At 42.9% G+C, this 23,402-nt stretch overlaps 1 protein-coding gene across 1 annotated transcript; it reads right to left on the bottom strand.

The window, feature by feature from the left end:
* Nucleotides 1–4,216: 4,216 nt before the first annotated feature.
* On the bottom strand, nucleotides 4,217–14,880 carry LOC120842737. The gene is made up of 5 exons (XM_040213911.1): nucleotides 14,761–14,880; nucleotides 13,639–13,796; nucleotides 13,469–13,563; nucleotides 11,632–11,715; nucleotides 4,217–4,374 (listed from the first exon to the last, which is right to left on the bottom strand). Exons 1-5 carry the CDS (start codon nucleotides 14,878–14,880, stop codon nucleotides 4,217–4,219), a joined length of 615 nt encoding a protein of 204 aa, XP_040069845.1.
* Between the last annotated feature and the right edge of the window lie 8,522 nt (nucleotides 14,881–23,402).

The following is a 23,402-nucleotide window of genomic DNA, read 5'->3' as shown; positions in this document are numbered from 1 at the left end:
CAATCGATGTGAGGACGGACGCCGGACGGAGAAGGCTAGACCCTAAGGACCTTCGCCCCTAAAAAGGTTGCGTTTGTGTTTCACATGTTTATAATCAAAATTCTCTGAAGTGTGTTGTTGATATTGGGTGCTATCGGGCAGAAAACCATAGCGAGCAAATTTCTCCCGTGGAAGCGTCTGATGAGATAGTGACACACTCACCCACATTGTTTCCCGGCGTGATTGTCGACAACGCCACCGGCCGCCATAGGGTACGTTGTTTCACTTTTTAATGCATATTTGCATTAAGGCCAGTCGGCTTGTACATTAATATGAATTTAGACTGTATATGTGTAAGCGCTCTTTGAGTGATACTTCCATGGAATTGCGAGTTTGATACAGTTTGAGAGATTCAATTGCGTTTCACCTGAACATGTGGAGGTTTATGCGTCGAAACCTCCTGAGCTTGAACACTCGGGGAATTTTTAAATACTCGGATTTCAGTAGGTGCCTGGATTAGGCAGGTGCTCGTAACAGAGCATTCGCTAAGTCGAATCGTCAGGGCTTGTTTATATTACGAAGCTATTTGCCTCTGTAAATTTCACTTTACTTGTTGGGTGAGAAGTGCAGAAGACTAGACGATTAGGAACTGCAAACTGGTTCTAGAGATCATCCGCGGTTATTTCGAACTTGTATTGTTTTTATAATTACTGTAGTAGAGCGGTAGTTGTACAGCAGCTGTTAAACATTTACACACATTTTTAAATGTGGTGTTTGTAAGAAAGATGTGGCAGGCAAATGCCTTTTCTGTAGAATTTTTTATTTTTTTTTTCACATTTTAGTGAGGTATTGATAGAGTTACTGCAGGTTCTATTTGTATGGTATTTGCAGCGTGCTCCAAATCTGTACTTCGAGCCTACTAAATCACTGATTTACTGTCTTACACACTTGAGCATATATCAAGATATTTATTTCATAAAATGAGCCCGATATGGTTACCCATGTGGTGTCCCCAGTGACCATTATCATAAGGTACGCGAGCAGATATTTTTCTTTGTAAATATCTATTTTCAACGTGAATGATTAAAATTGTCACAGTGGTCGGCTTTCCACGATTGGCCAAATTATGAGTATGACGTCGCGAAAGAATTTCTGATCGACGGAAATTAGAGTAATGCAAGAACTAAATTGTGACTCTTTTGGCAGTGTTGGTTTAAGAGTGCCATCAGTTCAAGCTTCTGCCATGCTAATTACAAACACCAAAGATCTTGTTGCTCGTAAGGTAATGATGTCAGCAGACGGAACCAAAAGAGGGCGCCATTAAAGCATCTCTCCGGAAATATTTTGTGTCAGGTAAAGAGTTTAGGGAAGCTCCTCCCATTTCTTTCCATGTTAACAAAACGAACGCTGGAGACGAGGTCGCCTTCCCTCCAGCGTTCGCTCTGCTCAAGTCGAAATTGGTATGAGGAGCTTCCCCTGAACTCGTAACCTGTCACTGACTCTAGTATGCGGAGGGCAAGTTCGTCTGCTTCTTGCGCAGGGGGTAGCGGTGATGTCAGAATGACGAGCCCTGATTGGCTGATGGCGACCCCCTATCTGAGCGTCGTCTGCTCCTTGGCAACGTCGTCTGCTCCTTTGCAACGTCGTCTGCTCCCAACGTCGTCTGCGTCTCTCTTGCCTATCCTGCGACTTTCAGAAGTGCAGAGGCCAGATTCACGAAACGATCTTACGCCAAAAGTGTGCGTAAGACATAACTTAAGAACAAATTCGTATTCACGAAAGTTTTGTAAGTTTTGCGCAGGTTACGACGAAATCCTATGACAGCTCCGAAGTTGTCTTACGCACTTCTTACGATCAAATCAGCATGGCCGACAGCGTCGCCGTCCGGACGACCCACGGACGTTTATTTTTCTACGTGCGCTTTTCACGCGTCCCGACTTCAAGCAGCAAGAAAAAAGTAAAAAGTACTTGAAACAGACCACGACGAACAAGAACGCTGGATCCACAAACATCCGGGAAAAGCTCCAACGGCCACGATTCCACCGAACGCGACCAAGCGAGCACGGCGGTTAGGCCTAGCAGGCACTCCTTGACTCGGCGACCGTCTGCCCACGACCGGCTTGCGTGCTGAATGCAATATGCCCACGCGACCCTTGTGAACCCTTCCCGTATTATACTTTGATCGCTGACCTCAGTTTTAGATTAAGAGCTCTATTTCCTCCTCTTGTTATCTCCCTGTTTCCCGAGGCGACGGTGACTCTCGCCGGTAAAAAAGCGGTGAATCTCCGACAGACGCAGGAAAGGTAAAGCAGCCATCGTTTCGACTAGCAGACGTAATCCTTCCTTGAACTTTTGCACCAATCAAAACACACTTTTTCGCAACAAAATACTTTTTTCCATACTGTGCACAAAAAATATGGGCACCAGACACATCCCTCAGACAAAACAAAACAAAAAATCACGGCACGCGCTTTGTGTGCGCGCGTGTAAAGCAGACGACGTTAACTGCGCCAACCCGCCGACGCCGTTAAAGAATGAGGGGTCGGCGGAAGGAGAGAAAAGGTATTTGGGAGGGAACTTGCGGACACTAACACGCTCACTCTCGGTTCTTAGCAAACAAACCTCGGCGCCTCGGACACCTCGCCAATGAGTCCTTTGACTTCCCTCCTTGATGCGCGTCTGCTACTTGTTAGACAAAAACAAGGTACCGTTCGAGTTATTTCGTCAGCCCTCTCTGAAAGGCGAAGTCGAGCTCGCTCGTAAAGACCTGCACTTCCGAAAGTCGCAGGAAAGGTAGGACAGACGCAGACGATGTTGCGAGCAGACGACGTTGCAGAGGAGCAGACGACGCTGAGTTAGGGGGTCGAGATCAGCCAATCAGGGCTCGGCGTTCTGACGTCACCGCTGCTTCCTTTCTCATGGGCAGAAGACGAAAATGAGCCCACTTGCGAGGCGTATAGGATTTGATCAATATTTCCTTCAACTCAGCATTAAACTTAAGATATAGGTGTCTACGCCACGGGTGACAAAAGATACATATGCAAGGGATGGCAATGGATGGCAAGTAATATTTCAATATTTTTTAAAGGTCGCCCTGCAGGTCGTCCTTGAGGTCCGCCTAGAGGACACCTCATGGATGAGGTCTAAGACGACGTCAATGGCGACGTTTGAGAGGACGACTTCAAAAACCTCTAGAACGACCTCCAAGACGACCCTTAGCGCGACCTCACGGACGACCTCTAGGACGACCTTTAGGAAGACCTGAATGACGACGTCGAGTGCTACGTCCTAAGGGACGACGTCAAAGAAGATGTCTAGAACAACCTCGAGGAGACCCTCTAGGGTGACCTCAAGGACGATTTCTAGGACGACCTCAAGAATGGCGTTTACGGCGACGTCGAGGACAACGTCTGGGACGACATCTAGGACCTCTAGGATGACGTCGACGATGACGTCAAAGTCGTCAGGTCCTTAAAAAAGGGTGCGTATGTGAAGGGATTTTTCCCTACTGCCACTCGCTCGGTATATCCGCGGCGCAATGGGGAACACGCACAGAGAGCGGAAATGGTCTACTGCGCATAACTTCTGCCCATGGCGAGGCCAGGAAGGGCCACGAAAGTGGAGAGGGTGGTTGCGGCAGCTAAAGAATGCTATCGCATTAACATATTTTGAAGGAACTACAATGCACATTATAAAGCTTATAAGCAGGCGGGCTGGTTTAGGTTGCACATCGTTAAGACCGGAGACGAGCGAAATGAATGGGGACAGGACAGGACATACGTCTCATACTCAGCTAACAACTTTTACTGAAAACATCGCTTTTATACGTCTTCTCCCGCACCGATATCCGGACAACTGCGCACTTCCCATGGCCGACCGTTATACAATTTCTACACAAAACCGCCCACTTAGCCAAAACACACCTCAATAGGACGTTTAAGTGACCTCAAAAGAACAATGGTAACAAAAGCCGCAAGGCACCAACCCTGAACCCAGAACAACTAGTTCTCACACAAAACGAACGAATCGCTATTATAACACGGCCCCTTTAAACACAGAATTATATTGGATCAAATAACGATTCATAACGACTGTTTTATAAGCGTATGTGTAAGCACTTTATTTTATCGCCCATAATTATTCTTAAAAGAAAAAGAGTGTCAGCAGCCAGGAGGTAATGTTGTGGTTGTAACTTCTTCCGTCGGTTCTCACTGGGACGACTCTCCTGAACTTCTTTCTATTGGGCCTTAACGTTCTTCTTGCACCACGGGTGATACACTTGCTGCGTGTAGGATGAATCACCTTTCCCGCATGCATTACCATATACAGTCTTGCAGTTCAGAGGGACACCATCCTCAACTGCGTTTTCGTGAAGATAGAGCTCACAGGCGTGCCCTATAGAGAAAATTAGTACTGTTATGCTTACTAAGAACACCGCTGGAAAGGAACTTGCCATCTATGAGTGGACAAGCATTAAGCTGTTCTTTACGGCTTGCCTATAAAAATCCACTGGTTTAACACATGGACGTCTATAATGTACACATTGCAACTTTACGTTTTCAAGAAGGAGAACGTATTGCCGCCAAGGTGGAAACACTGCATAACTGAAGGGAAGAGATAACACATAATAAATTAGTCTATAAAATGCGTTAAGATTTTAAGTATTTTATTATCCCTGAGTTGAATTTCTATCGCATACCTTGACGCTGGAGGTTTGGTCTAACGCCTGACACTCAAGAAAATTTATTTTAAAACCCAGAGTCTTAACTCGGCGCAAATATACAGGTGTTTTTGGAAAAGCAGGCGAAATCGCTCCTGCCAAAACAACGCATCGCACAGAAAAAGGTTAATGTCGTAGTGGTTTGTGCTAGACTATGCCAAAGAGCCAATTAAGCAAAATAACTAGCGTTCAGTATAATTACGTAATAATTTACCTTTCATTAGCCTATTTCTCGGTCATTAGCTTGAAAGCTATGGTTTCAATTAGAATCTTGATGCAAAGCATTGAAAGCTACTAAATCCACCAACATTAGAATTATATAAAGTACGCGCGTCATTTTACGGTGTTCCAAAAAATTATTATTATCGTCGCGTTTAAAAATTTATATATCTTATCGAAGTGCATCTCCGGCGCCAGCAATCCCGCTCCCTGTGCCCAAAACGCACAACGTACGTGCGCCTTCACGCATCGGACGTATTACCGGCTAGATAAGAAAGCCTCCAGACTGTCACATGAGGTTTGCCTGTTTGACGTCGGTGCCAGTGTGTCGACTCACCTTTGCGTGAGACCCGTGCCGGCGCACGAGCGTTGCACGTTTTGACTAAGGGGAGCGGAATGCTGGCACGGAGATGTGCTCCGATAGAAAACCAAAACCTAGAAACGCGTCCAAATTGAGCATTATTTCGGAACGCCATAAATGATACTGTGCGTGTCTTATATTATTGTAATGTGGGTGAATTTAGTAGTTCTGGGTGCTTCGCACCACGTTACTGATTATAACCACACCTTTAAAATTATTAATTAAGCATTTACTTTCGGACAAGTAATTCTTTATTTATTCTTTATTTATCATATTCCTGCAGCGCCATCGGGCATTATCGCAGGGAACGAATAAACTTGAAAAAAAAAGCATTTCTGAAATCGCTGCACACACAATCGCACTGGGCAAGGCATTCCACTCCTTAGTTGTTTTAACAAAAAAAAATATTTTTTACCCAATTCCGTCCTGGTGCGGTATCCTCTAATCTTATGAATGTGGTCTTTTCTTTTTAAGATATAATTTGGTGGTAATAAGTAAAATGAGCTATTAGTGCCAGTTTTATTGTTATAGATGTTGCATAAAAACTTCAAGAGCAAATGTCTTCGTCTTAATGCTAATATAGAGCATCCCAGCCCTTTTATAATGTCGGTTAAACTCTGACAACGGCCTTACCGCACCAAAACGAAACGAGCGGCACAACTCAAAATTCTTTCTGAAGCAGCGATGTGGTTTTGCTGATAAGGATCCCAAACGGTGCAGGCGTACACTAGCACTGGGTGTACATAAGGCAGATAGGTCAGCTCTTTGATAGCTTTAGTTGATTTCTTTAAATTTCGTTTTAAAAATCCAAGCGCACTGCCGGCCCTCATAACGACGTCGTTAATGTGTGCGTTCCAGGTGCAGTCAGCTGACAGAGTCACGCCAAGATATTCAACTGTTTGCTTTTTTGTTACGGTTTCATTATTCAGTTGGTAACATGTTTCAACTTTTGTTTTGGTTTTGCGGGTAAAACTAGCGTGGGCACATTTTTGAACGTTTAACTCCATCTTCCAATTTTCACACCATTGCTCTATTCGATTCTGATCAACCCGCAGCCGCGTGGAACTCCCCTCGTCTGTTATGCATGTATAAACAACACTATCATCTGCAAACAATTGTACCTGTGAATTCACAACCTCATTAATATCATTAACGAATATTAGAAACAATAATGGACCCAAAACAGACCCTTGCGGTACACCAGATGTTACCATTACAGTATTTGAAGTTTTACCATTTAAAACAATACGTTGAAGACGTGATGGCAAATCTGCTTTAACCAATTTTGAATAGTCGTGTCAAAATTCAAGCGCTCTAATTTGTATAATAATAGTTCGTGTGATACCGTTTCGAACGCTTTTTTTTTTAATCTAAGAAAACACAATCAATCTGTTCGCCTCCGTCAACCCCCTTCATCAAATCATGATAAAGCTCAGTTAGTTTTGTAGTAGATGAGTATGCCTTTCGGAACCCATGTTGCGAGTCAAAGAAAAAATTATGACAGTTTAAATGCTTGATAATGTGACAATATAAAACATGTCCCAGTAATTTACAGCATATATATGTCAGTGAAATCGGTCTGTATTTCGTAATTTTGTTTTTGGGCCCTTTTTTGTGCAGAGGCACCACGTGTGCCACTTTACATTCGTCTGGCAATGAACCATCATTCAACGATTTGTTATATACTACAAAAAGGTTTAAAGCGATCGCATCTGCGCAACGTTTTAAAATTATTGGAGAGATCCTATCTGAGCCTACTGCCTTAGCTTCATCCATATGTTTTAGAACTTCCAACACACCTCCTATAGCAAGTTCAACTGGTGGCATTACACTGAACGTGCCCTGTCGATGTTCTCAGGAGGCAAAAAAAAAATGATTGAAAATATTAATTTGAAGGCTTCGGAGTTTTGCCAGTCATCGGTAATTATTTCGTTATTGACCAGCACGTCTCCTATCCCAATCTGATTATTGCCTCTGCGCCTCATGTACTTTCAGAACTGTTTGTTGTTTGCTTTCATCCCGTCCTCCAGCCGTTGCAGATGATTTTCTTTGGCTTCCTTCATCTTTATTTTATACAATGACGTAAGTTCTTTTAGCTTATTTAGATTTCGAACCGAGCTCTTCATTTTATACCGTGCTACACATGCTTTCGAATGTTTATCAGCCGCAGTAGGCTACCGGTAATCCATGGTTTTTCTCTATTTTTTAACTTCGACGAGTCTATGCTTGGAACGTATTTTTGAGTTAAACTGATAATTCTCTGTTTAAAGACTACCTATATGTCATGAACATTCATCTCCTCAGCAAGGGATTCGAAGAAAAGCAAATTGTTCGAAAGCTCAGAACTGATCCCTTCATAGTCACCTTTTTCATAAAAGAGCACCTTTCTACCCGCACTCACTTTTTTGCGCGAAACCTGAAAGTCAAGATTTGAGACCACAGCACTGTGGTCACTGATACCGGGTATGACATCAGTTTGTCTAACAGCGGTAGGGTAGTTGCAGAGAAACAAGTCAAGTGTGTTTTGATTCCGTGCAGGTACAAGAACACGCTGTTTGTGTGGTACCGTGTGGTACCAAGATTCAGCCGACTCATGGTACCACATTCGCAAAGTTTCACGCCCCATATTACATCCGGTAGATTAAAACCACCTCCCAGCACTACGCAGTCATTCGAAACACTGGATACTAGGTCCTGTAGTACCTCTAGGACAGCTGGGTCAGAGTTAGGGGGTCTGTAGAACACTCCAGCGGTGAATTCCTTGTTATCAGGCAGCCCTTTGGTAATTACTTATAAGTAATTATTTACAAAATTACGCTGAACGATAATCATATTTCTTAATGGGCCCTTTGGCACAAACTCCTATGGCATTAACCAATGCGTAGATGCGTGCAAGGCGTAGTTTTCGCAGGTGCGATTTGGCCCGCGTTTCCAAAAACACTCTGATACTTTTTTCCGACTGATCACACTGTCAAAAAAGTAGAAATGATAAGTTCAGTTTCCACTCCTGAGAACTTCGATTGTTCTGATGATGTACGGGCAAGTGTGTTCTAATATTGAATGCTGCTTTTCAAAAACACCCGGTAGGCAGCCTTTCGCTATGGTGATGACACAAGGTGCCAACTCGTAAAATTATTCAGCAGTCTTACAAACCAAGTGAGCCTTTTTTTTTTTTTGTCAAGATCAGTAACATATAAACATATTTTTGTTTAAGTTATATAAAATGTTATATTCTAATTTTTGCTTTCATCGCCCAAGATACTATTGCAACAACTTCTGCACTTCAACTACTTGTTGTAGCCTGCAGCTACTTGCCGGCAGCGAGGCTAGCAATTACTTTGTTGGCTTTTTTGTTTTTCATTCTTGCCTGCAATCGCAAATTTTTAAATGTCTAATCATTCTGTAAGCACAGTTGGATGAGTCATGTTTGCATTATTTGAAGTTGATTGAATATTTTTGTACCATTCTGCGTCAACGTTTCAGGGTGATTTTTTCGAGGGTCCTTAATGTCTACTCAGTGCCACCACCGTGCACATGGTGTTTTATCTGCTGTCTTTGTCTCACCTCGTGACAGTCCTTAACAATGTTTACAGCAGGTAAAGGTAGTCAGATACTTAATTTTAAATTCTTGTTTGCATGGACACTTAAAATGGGTCTCTTTATTTTTATATTTGCTTCGTGTCTGTGATGTTCGTGCATTTCCGAGAGAAAATTGAGGGTATACTTGGTGTAAATAAATTAGTGTAAGACACACACAGAGCTCGCATATGTGTTTTTTTGGTGTGTTCTTTTTTTGTGTCTCCTTCCCTAATTGTGTGCTGTTTTTCTCATTGGTATCGAAATAGAACAAGCTTTCAATTTTATTGTGACAGATCTCTTTGGCAAAATATTTATATATTCGCCGAAGTTCGGCATTCGGCAGTTAGTGCTGGCAATCATGGAAGTGTGAAGTTGATTGTGGTGCGAAGACACTACTCACATGCTACAGTAGTTCTACCCCTTGACTCAGATTTGTTAGTCACCTAAGGAAATCATGGTGACAAGCTTAATCATGGATCGTGAATACAAAGTGCTTACTAAGCTACGATTACCACACTCCATGGGATAATTTGGTTGTAGTTAGCAGTGATGTAAATTTACTATCGACAGTGTTATCGATAGTTTCTTCGCTATCGGTCGTACATTCGACTACCGATAGCACTCTCCACAGTCGACTATTGATAGTCAATTATCGATAGCGCTATTGATAGTCGATAGAAATATCGATAGTCGGCTATCATGAAAATCAAGAGCATAATATCAATAGTTGACTATCGTGAAATTGTTTATCGTCGAATATCAATAAAATAGCGGTATTAAACTATCGTAATGCTATTGATGGGTTTTTATTCGGTGACGGACGAAGAACGTCCAGGAAATGTCGTGTAGCTCGGAGAAAATGCAACTGCATTAGGGACTTCATCATAATTATCGAGGAACGATATTAACCTATTGGAAACAATCACAAAACGGTAGGAATTCTTAGAAACTATTTACAATATTGTATTAGACTAGATATTGTATACTACTAAAAAATTGTGAATAGAAAATATCAACTTGATAGGCTGTTGAAGAAGTTTGTTTTTTGCTGTTTAGAGTGCTCTCCTGGGTGTGCCCATTGTTTTTTATGAGCTCAATCAGATAAATGAATATTTCTGTAGCCTCTGATAAGTAAACTATATATGTGTTGCATAAATCCCGAACCCGGCTTGAATACAAAGCTTACGATGGTGATCAAATGTACACTGTAGGGACACGACTTTACCCGCATGAAAACAACGGTGTGGCTTTCTTTTTTCTTTTTTTTTTCAGAACAAAGAGGTTTCGAGAATGAAAGAAAACAGTATTTTCTTTCAGATTCACAAAATTTTTAACTGAAATATTGCTTCGTTGACGGCAATATTGTTACTTGAATCACAAAAATAAATTTCGTTTTTATCATTTGTTTTTGATTCAGCTAACGTCGTGTTCCCAAACTAACAGTATTTAAGAATTGGAAAAAAATAAAAGCATCAGTTACAATGTTTTCTTGGTAGAAGCATTTTCTCTGGCATGTTCAGTTTGAAGTCAGCACTACAAAAGTTCTGTTACATTAATTTAAAGAGATATATTTATTTAGAGGTTAAGGGACGGCCTCTGTATTTTAAGTTGTTTTTTTTATACCAACAGCGGAACATCAAGTAACTTTGCCAATATAAAATAAGATGTTATTTTATTTGAATTGGATGTAATGTTTTTTGCGAGAAAGATATACGTTTCGCTGAGATTTAGGGAGCACAGCAATCTAAACTTTTGTTACTATTACGACAACATTTTTGTTTCCCCGCATCCAGCCTAAGCTCGCTGAGCGCGGACGGAATAAACGAAGGCGTACAATGTCTCCAAGCTCCAGCAGTCTTCGTCTTTTGTTTCTGCCTAATCCTAAACTAATAAAATAATCTTCTAGACAAGCGTCCAAAGAAAAGCTGAGAAAAATACGGGGAGGTTTTCTTTATTTTTTTATGAAAAAAGATCTCTTTTGTGACTAGCCCAGTCCGAACTGTTAAGAACCAGCACCCGCGGTGCCGCCTGGAATCATAAAATATCCACATTTTAGTTTTAATTCAGCTGCGAAATCCCCTTGAAGCCTTCAGGCGTTAAGAAGGACAAATATTTTTATATCCAAGATAACATTTCATCAAGTGTAGATTATCCATTGAAAATAAAAGTTTAGATGTTGAGTGCGAATATTCAAAAACTTATTTCCAAGATCAGTCCATGACTGCAAGGACCACATTGGACGTCCTGCAGAGCTCTTTGACCAGGCATCGGCCGTCGAGAAGTGCCTGGCCATGGGTTAATCAGCCGTCGGTTGGCCGTTCATGTATGTGCTGCTTAGGTTTCTACTGGAACAAGTCACAAAAACTTCCGATTCGACGCTCTACCCTTTTCAATAAATCTGTTACATTTCTTTGAGTGTTATTATCTCTTATTTTTATAATGTACTTCTCGTTTCAATATTATTTTATGTATATTATACTTTTGTGAAATACTTGTGCTTTGGAACACGGTTTTTAATATATGTGGGAAAAACTGTTATTTTAAAATCCCCTGTAGTAATGTCGCCTGGGCGATCTGGGTAATATATAAATAAGAAACAATAATATTTAATAAATAAATAGAAAACCTTGATGGAGCGACCAATTTCGATGTTTTAAGGCGCTTAAGGTGCTGAACGCACCTTAATGATTCTAGGTTTTTTTTTTTTTTTCAATTTACGTATATATTTTTTTAAAGCTGAGGAAACTAAGGAAAATAAACTATTCTCACTCACCGTTGTCTACATCCAGAACTCTTAGAATATCGCATTTGTCAGAGTCAGTGTAAATCAACTGGAATCTTTTTCCACTTGCGGCATCTTAAAAAAAAAAAGATTTCCAATTAACTACGCCTGTGAAATTCCTCGAGAAGCATGATGGTATCACTTAGTGACGGAATATATCGCTTGTAATTATAAAGAAAATATATTCGTTTATATTTTTCTTGTGCAATAAGCTATTTAGTTGATTCCTCTCAAATTGACACTTTCTATCTATTCTAGAGATTTATTGATAATAACGTTATTTCACCTTTTATAATACTTGACAATCTTAACGCTACTCGACATTCTTTCAAAGACAACGTTGACACGTTTTTGTAATTTTTTGGCGTGGCATAATATGCTTCTTGCGAATCGAGAAATTAGGTGCTTCTGGAATATAATCTTCAAGAAATGTCACTGAAACCCGCATATTTTTGTGTTCTGTTGAAATTTGTGCAGCTCAAGTGATTTCATGTCCATAAAGGAAATCGTAGGGCACAACATATCGGGTTATCAGTGAAGAATCTGGTTTAGTTGCGCTACATTTTATATTTAAAAATACTTATATACAAGCATCCAATTGAAATGTCTGTCACAAAGACTTTAGTCGTGACCTCCCTTGTTTGAACTAAGTCTTCTGCTAATGGGCCTTTTTAGCTCTTTCAGCCGATCGGCGCTTTGCATGCGGCTAGCTGAGGTATCCACGTCTCCATTAAAACAGTGAAAATTGCTTAGTAATAATATTATTGAAGTATACTTAGAGCTACTGGGGCCTCTTTCAAATTGCTTAGATATTTTTTCTAATCAAGATTTAATTCGCTGCTCCTATGATAGTAGACAAAATTGGGATTCAACATGAGCTGTAGAGTCATAAATGCTCAGTACAGCTGACACCAAGGAGCGGTGGAAAAGGCACCAGGCACAGGGCTTGTCACGCGAGGAATGCTGTTTTGAATATCTGCCAAATATTAGCTTAGTTGATCCAATCTACTTCAGTGACTAACACCGACATAACTCTAAACATGGATAGGTTTTGACCCGACAAGGTGAAAAAAGTTTAGTCTGGAGCCACAATGAAAAAATATTAAAACGAAAAATTTACATTGTTGCTTTCTAGTGCTGCTCTCTAACTGTCTGCAGAATACTGTTCGGTCTTTACTAATTTAACTTGTAATTGAGTTACTTGGGTTGGAATGGTGGCTCAACACTAAATCCTATGATATTCAACTTACGTGTGCCTGTCTTGCCTGTGCACGCACTATTTTTTGCTATATTATTTGGTATAATTATCATTATAAAGAGTCCCCGAGGAAGATAAACTTTACGTAAAAATAAATTGACTTCCTCCTCAAATAATAAGCAACTGGCGCACTGTAGGGGTCTGGTGGCCGATGAAAAAATTAGCCTGGTCCGGGATTGAACCCCGGAATCTCTCCAAGCCTAGCGGAGCCCTTTATCTACTGAGTTAGCCAGGAGCTGGTAGTCAGTAGAGCAAACAGATGCTAACAGTTGTCACTAATATCAATCCTAGCCACCGCAAGGGTAAGAACAGTCACTAGAAATGACACAGTGAAGGCTCTGCTTTGCAATATGGGTCTTGTAAATCAACGGTAGTACCGCAAAGCTACTAATCAGCTAGTCATCATTCGATGCTTCATAAAAGAAATTACTTCGACGCTGTGCCCGAAATTTGAGGCAGACGATTAGCCCTTAATATGAGAAGGGATTATAAGATATTTAAATCTCATAAAAAATATTTATTTTACGTAAGCGAGCATCTGATGAAAGCTGGGTTTGACTATTTTCTTACCTTTATATGGGCTTGTACGCATTGCGTTGTTATTTTGTCGTTCGGTGGCATGCATCTCTGTTTTATATGGAGTCGCGTAAAATCTCCCCGTTGTTCTGAAGAGAATGCACACAGTGGTCAATGTCTGCAAAATTTCCTCACATATTATATCAAATGCTTAACTAGCTTACTTTGTGCTATTTTCTGTAGTTCCCAATCTATATTCCTGGACAAATTCGTAATCACTTCCATTCGGTTGCTTTTTGCTCACTTTCACATACACACAAGCGTCGTCCCTTGTATATGTTCGATAGTACAACCAAGAATCTCGATCAGGGTTATTCAGAGTCTGAAATTAAAAAAAAGTCAATCTTGTACGTGTAGTCAACAGATTATGATTTACACTTTTGAGAACGATTTATATCACCGCCTATTGCCGCGTGCATGGTCAAGAGGGAACGCTTCTCCATACTTCTAGGAGATTCGCGTTTACTTTCCCCCCGCACGTACATTCACCGAAAATGTCGCGGATAGAAAAGGATCGTCAAACGTAAAACTCCAAAGAAAGGTTTAACCGGTGAACTTGTGCAAGAAATAAATTAAAGAGCGCCGAGAAAGCAGCAGCGAACTTTGGGGTGTCGGCGTGACAGCTGGATAGCGCGTGAGTCCGAGAGTGAGTCGTCAAGGCCACGCTGGGCTCCTTATCTACTGCTAGTGAGGATGCGCACCGCTAGGCATTTGTGTGCACAATTCGAGGGATCATTTCCGGATGCCATTAAGCTAGCGGGATGGAGGGTGTGGTTGCAGCTTTCGGCGCCTTGTCAGCTTGCAGGTGAACGGAATGCACCTGCACTCTTTCTCTTGAATTCGAGATTTAATTTTTAGAAAGACTACCATAACACCGGCGTATGAGAAAGAAAAATTAGTGTTGCAGTACATTTTCGAAAAAAATACCAAAATTGCTTGTATTATTTTCTGGATTAATGTGCGCAAAAATTAACATGAAACTAATTCGTAACGCAACAAGTAAAGTAATCCGTTACTTTTTAGCGAAAGTAATTTATAACGGTAATCCATTACATTTTAGGCTCGGTAATTTGTAATTGTAATCCATTAAAATTTTCAAGTAACCAGCAAAAGTCTAATATTTGGAAATTACTTTTGTTCCTTCCCATTTTAATCATTCTGAGATTCATTGGTTCATATAAACTCTTTTCAGAATGATGTGGCAGAACTTACTCCACTATCTCACTTGAGTAATAGGGCTGACTAAACATCGCAAAACCATAGCGTCAAATTAAATTCGAACTTGCCCGGTTGATGTCTTGATATTGCCAATAATTTTGCTCCTCGTCAATTCGTATTTCTCCTGGTGTCGCATCGACAAGTATTGCTAAGAAACACCATAGAAAGAAAAAAGGCATCACCTCCATCTTAAAGCAGCAACTATAGAAGTACTCTTGTAATTTCAAGTCGGAGCTTTTATACTCGGAGAAAATTAATTTTTTTACATTTCACGTGTTTAACCTTTCATTGCTTCGCGCGAAGGAAGTCAACAAGGAATTGTTTGTTATGGCTTTTGCGTCATCAGGCATTTAAACATTGTTCATAAGGCCTGTCAAAAGCGTCGAAGCTTCCGTCATTTTTTGGTTTTATTTATTGATAAAAATGGACAATAGGCTGATATCAGCAGCCAGTTTGAATACGCCACCGCTGCTGCAATACATCCAGGGACGCTAAGTCTTTCTGCACGTGCGACAACCTCGCTGGAGCTCTGCACCTGTAGACTGCCGAGCAGCCCCACAAGACTTCTCGTACACTGCCATATGCCTCCTTTGAACTAAAGTTAGGGCGACTTCTGGCATGCGCCGAACGCTTAGTGAGATCGGACTATTATGAAGTCTTACTCAAGCGTCCTATAATTCACGTTGTTCTCTTTCAGTTAGCGGCAAGATTTTGTTTTGTGCCAGGAATAGTTTAGCATATTGCAAAAGCTGAAGACGTTAATAAGAGAAACACGTGTTTAGTACTCGTTTCAAAAAAATACCGTCGTGATTTTCTGTTGGCTAATGTGAAGCAGTATTAGCAGAGTTGTGGCAGCCTAGTTCTTATCACACGCGGATTTTTTTTATTAATTGAGGTTTTACATTGCCTTCTGATTTCTCTTGTAATGCTGCTTCTAGCACCATATACATTTTTTTCTTTTTGGGGGGGGGGGGGGGATATTTTATATCCTCTGATGACATATTAGCTCTTTTTTTTGCAGTTACCAAAAGTGTTAAGCCACGTTGCTGAACTTTCCCCGCTAAATTTAGCGGAAAATGCCCGGACTAACGGACGGACGGCAAAATAAAAAAATTGAGAATGGGAGTTTTCATTAAAATGTATTTCGTACTCTAAAATGACACTCCAGTCTCTTTAATGTCCAACGTTGGGTGACGACTCAAACAATCGAGTTAGTGGGAGTTGTGTCTAGAGACGCGTCAATCAGACGACGCCATTATCCGCATTCCACTCCTGCACCTTCTGTGCAGCAGTAAACACACGTGTGTTTTTACGCACAGAAGCTTGTAAACAGGAGAAGTGTTAACATGTACCAGGTGCCGCGCCTTCAATCTCCAGCTGCCGTGCGGAAGTGAAGATTGGGCGCGGCAGTCTTTGGTTAAATCCTGGTACGTTAAGGCGTATTGGCGTGCCGTCGCGTACCACTACTGTGCAACGCACGTTAAAAACTTATCTAGCACGGGTACCGCACTAGCTAGTTTTTTTCATCTGCAGCGGAGCCGGCTTGCGATGCTGCGTTTCAGCTATTGTCCAGACGCAGCCGATGAGACAAACGCGAGCATGTGTTCCTGCACAGCGCTTGCACTGCACGAGCGCGAGTGCTTGGCAGAGACGCTGAAATCCCGGAGCTCGCTCTCGTAGCATCCGCTGCGCTCACACTGAAAGAGACATTGAAACGAATAAAGAAAAAAACGTTTTTTTTCAGAGGGCATAGATAAAACACTTATACATTTTTTTGTAATTTTTTCACAAAAAAAAAAAAAAATCGCGCAATATTTACGTTGTTAGACGATATTTAGGTGGCAGACACGACACGTTCTAAGCCCCGCCCAATGATCACTGGCCCCGCCCATTACAACTGAACAGAGTGTCGAACCGAAACGTTTATCGGTTCGGTTCCGGTTAGGGGTTCACGGCTTTCGGTTTAGTTCCGGTACAGTTCCGGGGAGCGAAAATAACGGTTCGAACCGGTTTTAACAGGTTTGTACCGGTTCGAATCGCTAAATTGAGAATATATTTTCTGCGTTCTTTTGGCAATAGGCACAATTTCTAAAGTAAAACGAGTAACCATATTGCTTTTCATCTTTCGTAGAACCCACATTTAATTTCAAGGACCAAAAATAAATTGAGGTCTTTAAGTTCGATGAAACAGTAAATTTAAAGCTATATTACCGTATATAACGCAACATATTTTTTTTTTTTTACTGTAGTCGTATATATTATACCTGAATCGAAAAATGCTCAATCTGGTATGTCGCCTAAAATACCCGAGATTATTAGAACTTTATGTCGCTCTATTAAAAGTCGAATCCTCTTGTGCACTTGAACTTAGGAATTAATTACAGTCCATAAGGTGATAACATGGGCACGTCCTTGCCACATATATTCTAATATCTGGTTTACAAAGTACATTTCACAATATATATTATGGCGACGGACTGAGCTAGAAGCAATAATATTTTCGAAGTGTGTGAGTGTACCTTCTATAGAAACTCTGTGCGGCAATAAAAACGCTTGCTTTCCTGACCAATACTGTTTGCACACAGCACCGTGATGCAGGCGAACACTTCTTCAGAAAAGAGTGACGTTCGTACTCATTTCAGGATCTGATCTAATATAGTGCGTATCGAAATTAGCATTTTCGGCATAGCTTGGCGTTTGAGGTTTGTTCTTGACAAGATGCCAGTCAATTCAATTTGAAAATAAACCTCACCCTTGTATTTTTTTGTTTGTTAAACAGAGCAAAGTAGTACCTTATAGTCTACTCGACACCGCAGCTACTTAACTGCTCACTCCCTGACGGCCTGCGTCCGCAATCATCATATTTTTGCCACGCGCCACTGTGTACTTTGTTTTCGTCCAGCCCACAGACACTAAAAACTGTTTTCTATCACATAAAAGAGGCAAAATACTTCTTTATGTTTAGGAAGTTGAATATGCGTCATTAACTCTCAAATTCCGTATAGACGTGCCTATCGAGTATAAAAACGCCGGTAAAGATTTGCAGAGCATATTTTGGAATATTTGGGGGTGCATTTACTTTTTGTCACGAATGACTAGTGATGAGGCGATAATAACTGAAGAAAGTAAACGTTTAATCGGGCGAGTTGTGTCCAAAAGTAAATAAAGGGAACAGAAGAAAGCAGAGCGTCGCGGGCGTCGAAGTCGACGTGAGAGCAGAGTCGAACGCTGGGGCGAAACTGGCTCCGGCGTGCCACGTGGAGCCCCCTTTGTACACGGGTGGGCTCCTGGAACATTCGTAACTGGATCGGACGAGAAGGTTCTTGAATTTAGGCGAATGCCATGTAGAAAGAATAAATAAAAGAAGATTCCGCTCCCTGGAATCGAACCCGGATCCTTCGCGCGACAGTCAAGCACGCTAACCACTCCGCCACGCACGTTTGTTTTGCTTTTTATTTATTTCGTACATAAAAACAGGCTACCCAAGTCTTTTGGGCAGCCGTTGATTAAAAATCTTTCATGTGAGACAGTTTGTCTAATACAGGTGCCCATTCGGGTGCATCATTCCCATTAATATCGTATACAAGCCTCACTTTTGTCACGAAATCAGTGAAACAGATGGGTGCCGTTATCGGGTCGGGCTCAGCATGGCGTACCATAATTCGTGATTTCCAAAACCCAAACACCGCCAAAATCATTATCATATCATAGGGAACGCCGTCATTCGCGTCTACAGGCAGAAAACGAATGGACTGTGCAGTTATACACAATTATTTTTTTCAAAGTGCGTTGAAGCACATCCCACATAAAGACCGCATCCCAACAATCAATGAACACATGCTCAATTGTTTCTGCTTGTATGCATTGCAGGCCATTAACACCCCATGGCACCGTTATACCCCTTTCTCCCATCCACACTTTAACAGGTAATGTGGCGCTGTGCTGTCGAAAAAAAAAAAAAAAAAGACTTAGCCGCAGGGGGTATGGACATCTGTCTAACGCGAACTAGGACATCCTGACCTCGCCCATCCGCATAAAGTGTCCGATACAGCGGTGCAGGAAAAAAACTCTCAATGAGATCACGCGACAGTTTTTGCGGGTTACTGTAGACAGATACTCAAGCGAGTACCGCATCGTCAAAGATTCAAAAGCGCTCACAACTTCTTTAACAATGCCAGCCATTTTTGCTGGGGGACCAATTTGCGAAGAGACAATGAAGGTTGGCAAACGCACCGCCAGTCTTGTCTGCAACATGACCTGAAGAAATGGTTTTTCTGGTCTCTCAAATAAAGGAAACGTGAGACAATGTGTCGAATAAAAAGGTGCGCCAGCCCTAGTCCACCTTGTGAGACTCGTCGAAAAAGATTGTCTCGACGCATTGGTTCCACCACACTTTTCCAGATGAACACTGCGAAGACCATGTGCATTCTTTGAATACTGGTTCGAGCGCAATGTATTACTTGAAGCACATACCACAGCTTTGCGACCAAAAACACATTACAGACAATGGCTCTTGTAAAGATTGACATATAGCGATTGCACCACTTTCTGCTCGTTCTCTTAATTCGCCTGCAACCTGTGTCCAGTATTCTTTACTGTTTTGCATGTGCTCGAGCGGTGCACCCATGTATTTACCGGGCGCGGATCTCCATTGTATTCCTTCGAAAATTGACGACGTTGTGGCCCATTCACCATGCCATACAACAGAATATTTGTTTCTATTGACTACAGCACCTACTGAGTCTCAAAAATTGTTTGTAGTGACAAGGAAAGTGTTTTTACACTTTCCTTGTCGCTACAAAAGACAGCCACGTCATCGGCGTAAGCTAGAACTTTTATTTCCACGTCACCCATATAGAAGCCTCGTACTCGCTTAGGCCGAATAATGCTCAAACACAAGGGCTCTAAATGAAGAGCGAACAAGAGTGGGGACAGTGGGCATCCCTGCCGCATGGAAGAAAGAGCGCTTATTTTACGAGTCAACGAATTGTTTATCACTAACCGCGTCGCGTAACCATTATATTGTCACAAATGACAATTAATGAGGCGTTGATAACTGAAGAAAACTAAACGTTTAATGGGGCGAACTTGTGCCCAAAATAAAGAGAACACAAAGAAGAACAGAGCGTCGCGGGCGTCGAAGTCGGCGTGACAGCAGAGTCGAGCGCTGGGGCGAAACTGACTCCGGCTTGCCACGCGGAGCCGCTTTTGTAGCCGCGTGGGCTTCTGGAGCGTTCGGCGTAGAATGTTCGGCGCGTAGAACTTTCTGACCTCGAATCAGCCCAAGACGGTTCTCGAATTTACCAGAATACTAGTCTGCAGGAATAAACAAAAAGATACGCCGCTTCCAGGAATCGAACCCTGGCTTTCCGCGAGGGAGCCAGGTACAATAACTGTTAGGTCACGCGGGCTTTTTTTTTTTTTTTTCTTTTTTTTTCTTTATTGCCTTTGTGTAGATGACCATATATACATAAGAGTGACAATGCAAAAAAAAAAAAAACACAGTGACTAATGAAATGTCCAAACCGCCCTGGGCAGGGCGCGACCGTCTAAAATCTTTTCATGGTCATTAAGGATTCTACGATCGGAATCCAGACTGGCACGCACACTTGTGCCTTATGCGTTTCAACCAAAGAAGCAATACTTTCGCGGAAATAGTACCCCGCCTCGCGCGCGTCAATATCGGCATGGCGTATAGCCATCCGACACCTCCAAATGCTGTGCAGGCCCAATAACATCAGCATATCAAAGGGCACCCCGTTCTCATTTTCTCTGGAAAGATACCTGATGCCGTGTACGTCTAACGGAAAGTCTTTCTTCAGAGTGCCTTGGAGGATGTCCCATAGGAAGACGCCATCCCAGCACTCCAGAAAGACGTGCTCGATTGTTTCAGGTTTCTTGCAGAGCAAACAATGGTCACCCCAGGGGACAAAGATTCCTTTCATCGCCATCCACGTCTTTACAGTTAGCGTGCCGGTGTGCAATTTAAAAAAGAAAGTCTTTACACCCGGCGGAACCATCATTCTCTTAACACGCTTTAAGACGTCTGTCCTGGGCCTGCAAAATACACAGCTCTATACAAAGGAACTGGAAGTACAACATCACAAAGGTCTCTGTACAACCTTTTACGCGACACTTCGCTTAAGTAATCCAAAGAAAAACGCGTTGCCAAAAATCGGCATGAACCAACAACTTCTTTAAGGTAACCATGAACACCGCATGGCTCACTTGACGCGGAAACAATAAACTCGGGTAGGGTACTACTCAGTCTGACTTGACAAACAGTGCGTAAAAAGGCGTCACTGACGTCATGAAAGAAAAGGAAACGATTAACAATCTGCCGCAAAAACAAATGTGAGAGTCCTAGTCCGCCGTCGCGTACGCGCCGGAACAGGTTCATACGACTCGTACGCTCCCATGTCGAGCCCCAAATAAAAACGGCAAAAACGCGGTGTAATTTCTGAACGTTAACTCTTGAACAGTGTAAAGCTTGTAGCACGTACCACAGTTTGCTAACAAAAAGCGAATTGCAAACTGTGGCGCGGGCGAAAATTGAAAAATCCCTTCTGCCTTCTCCCGGAGCTCTGCGACCTGTCCGCGCCAGTAAGGCTCGCTGTCCCGGTAGTTCTCAAGTGGAACACCCAGATACTTAACAGGAGTGGTTAACCATTTTACATTTTCAAAAACGTTGGGAGTGGAAGGCCAATTGCCATGCCAAAAAGCCAAGCATTTACTCCAATTGACGGCGCTACCAGAAACAAAACAAAAACGTTTGACAATGCTCACTACTTCAACTATGCTTTCTTAGTTTACGCAAAAGGTAGCAATGTCGTCCGCGTAAGCTAATATGCGCACCTCGGACAAATTAAGTTTCAACCCACTGATAGCATTGTTTCTGATTATGCTAAGCCAAAATGACTCAATGTAAATACAAAAAAGAAGAGGGGAAAGGGGACATCCTTGGCGGACAGAACGTTGCACTTTGATACGGCTTCCTACCGACTTATTAACTATGAGATTAGTCGTACACCCACTATAAGCAGTCCGCACGCCTTCGCGTATAACAGAACTGACCATCACGTGATCTAAAACAGCTAAAAGAACATCATGGGGCACCCGATCGAAAGCTTTTTCAAGATCGATTTGAAGCATTGCCACTCCCCTATTCATTACATCGCAGCACTCCAGCACGCTACGGGCTTTCTGAATGTTTGTGACAATGGTTCTCCCCTTTATCCCACACGTTTGGTGGGGTCCTACCAGTTTTGTTATGACAAATTGCAGCCTTCTAGCCAATATTTTTGTTAGGCCACGCGGGCGCTGCCTACTTGGCCAGCTGCGCGCGCGGCATTACTCCCCCCTTTAAAAAGTGCTCCGCCCCGATGCAACGGAAACAAAACAAAATAAAAAAAATGATAAACTAACCAGTCCTTTGGAGCACATAAGGTCCACAGTTCTATCGAGCGTAGTACGGCTTCAGGCGCACGACGCGGACGACCTCAGGTCGTGGTGGGCGGCGTGACGATGTTCGTGTTCCGTCAGGCATAACCTCGTAGTTCAGCTCGCCGAGGCGACGAAGTACCTTGTATAGTCCGAAGTACCGTTTCAGCAGTTTCTCACTGAGGCCGCGGCGACGGATGGGCGTCCACACCCACACCCTGTCTCCGGGCTGGAAGTGAACGTCCCTGTGACGAAGGTTGTAGCGGCCCGCGTCGACGCGTTGCTGGTCTTGAATCATGAGTTGGGCGAGCTGGCGGACTTCTTCGGCGCGTTGAGCAACCGCCTGGGCGTCGTCGCTCTCATTGTCAGATGGCTCATGGGGCAGCATTGCGTCCAGCATGGTCGTTACCTTCCGACCATGTACCAGCTGGAAAAGGGTGAATCCAGTGGTCTCCTGAACCGCCGTATTATAGGCGAACGTGACGTAGGGAAACACCTCGTCCCACGTCTTGTGCTCTACGTCGACGTACATAGCGATCATATGGGCGATTGTGTTGTTGAGTCGCTCGGTCAGCCCGTTGGTGTGCGGGTGGTATGCAGTGGTTCGACGATGACCGGTGCCACTGAGACGAAGGATCTCTTGCGTCAGCTGGGCCATGAACGAAGATCCACGGTCTGTGATGAGGACTTCAGGGGCGCCGTGCCGGAGGACAATGGACTCGATGAAAAAGTTGGCGACTTCAACAGCCGTGCCTGCTGGAAGGTCTTTCGTCTCGGCGTACCGTGTGAGATAATCGGTGGCGACGATAATCCAGCGGTTTCCTGACGTGGACGACGGGAAAGGGCCAAGTAAATCCATTCCGATCTGCTGGAACGGCATAGACGGGGGAGAAATCGGATGCAGAAGTCCTGACGGCTTCGTCGGCAGTTTCTTGCGTCGCTGACACTCGTGGCATGATCGAATGTATACGTGAACGGTCTTCGGTAGCCTCGGCCAGTAGTACATTTCTCGAATCCTTGCGAGCGTCCTGCTGTAGCCAAGGTGTCCCGCCGTTGGGTCGTCATGGCATCCTTGGATTATTTCGTCTCGAAGGCTGGTAGAAACAACCAACAGCCATGCTGTGTTGTTGTTGACGAAGTTCTTGTACAGCACCCCTTGCCGCATAGAGAATGTATGCAGGATTCTTAAGAGCGCACGGGGAACCGAACTCGCTTGTCCCTCTAAGTGCTGGATGAGCGCTCGCAGTTCAGGGTGTCTCGTCGGAGTGCT

Source organism: Ixodes scapularis, unplaced genomic scaffold (genome assembly GCF_016920785.2).
Source record: "Ixodes scapularis isolate PalLabHiFi unplaced genomic scaffold, ASM1692078v2 PGA_scaffold5__190_contigs__length_132052651, whole genome shotgun sequence".
NCBI lineage: Eukaryota > Metazoa > Arthropoda > Arachnida > Ixodida > Ixodidae > Ixodes > Ixodes scapularis.
Note: the sequence above shows the minus strand (reverse complement) of the source record. Positions and strands in the feature narration are given on the sequence as shown.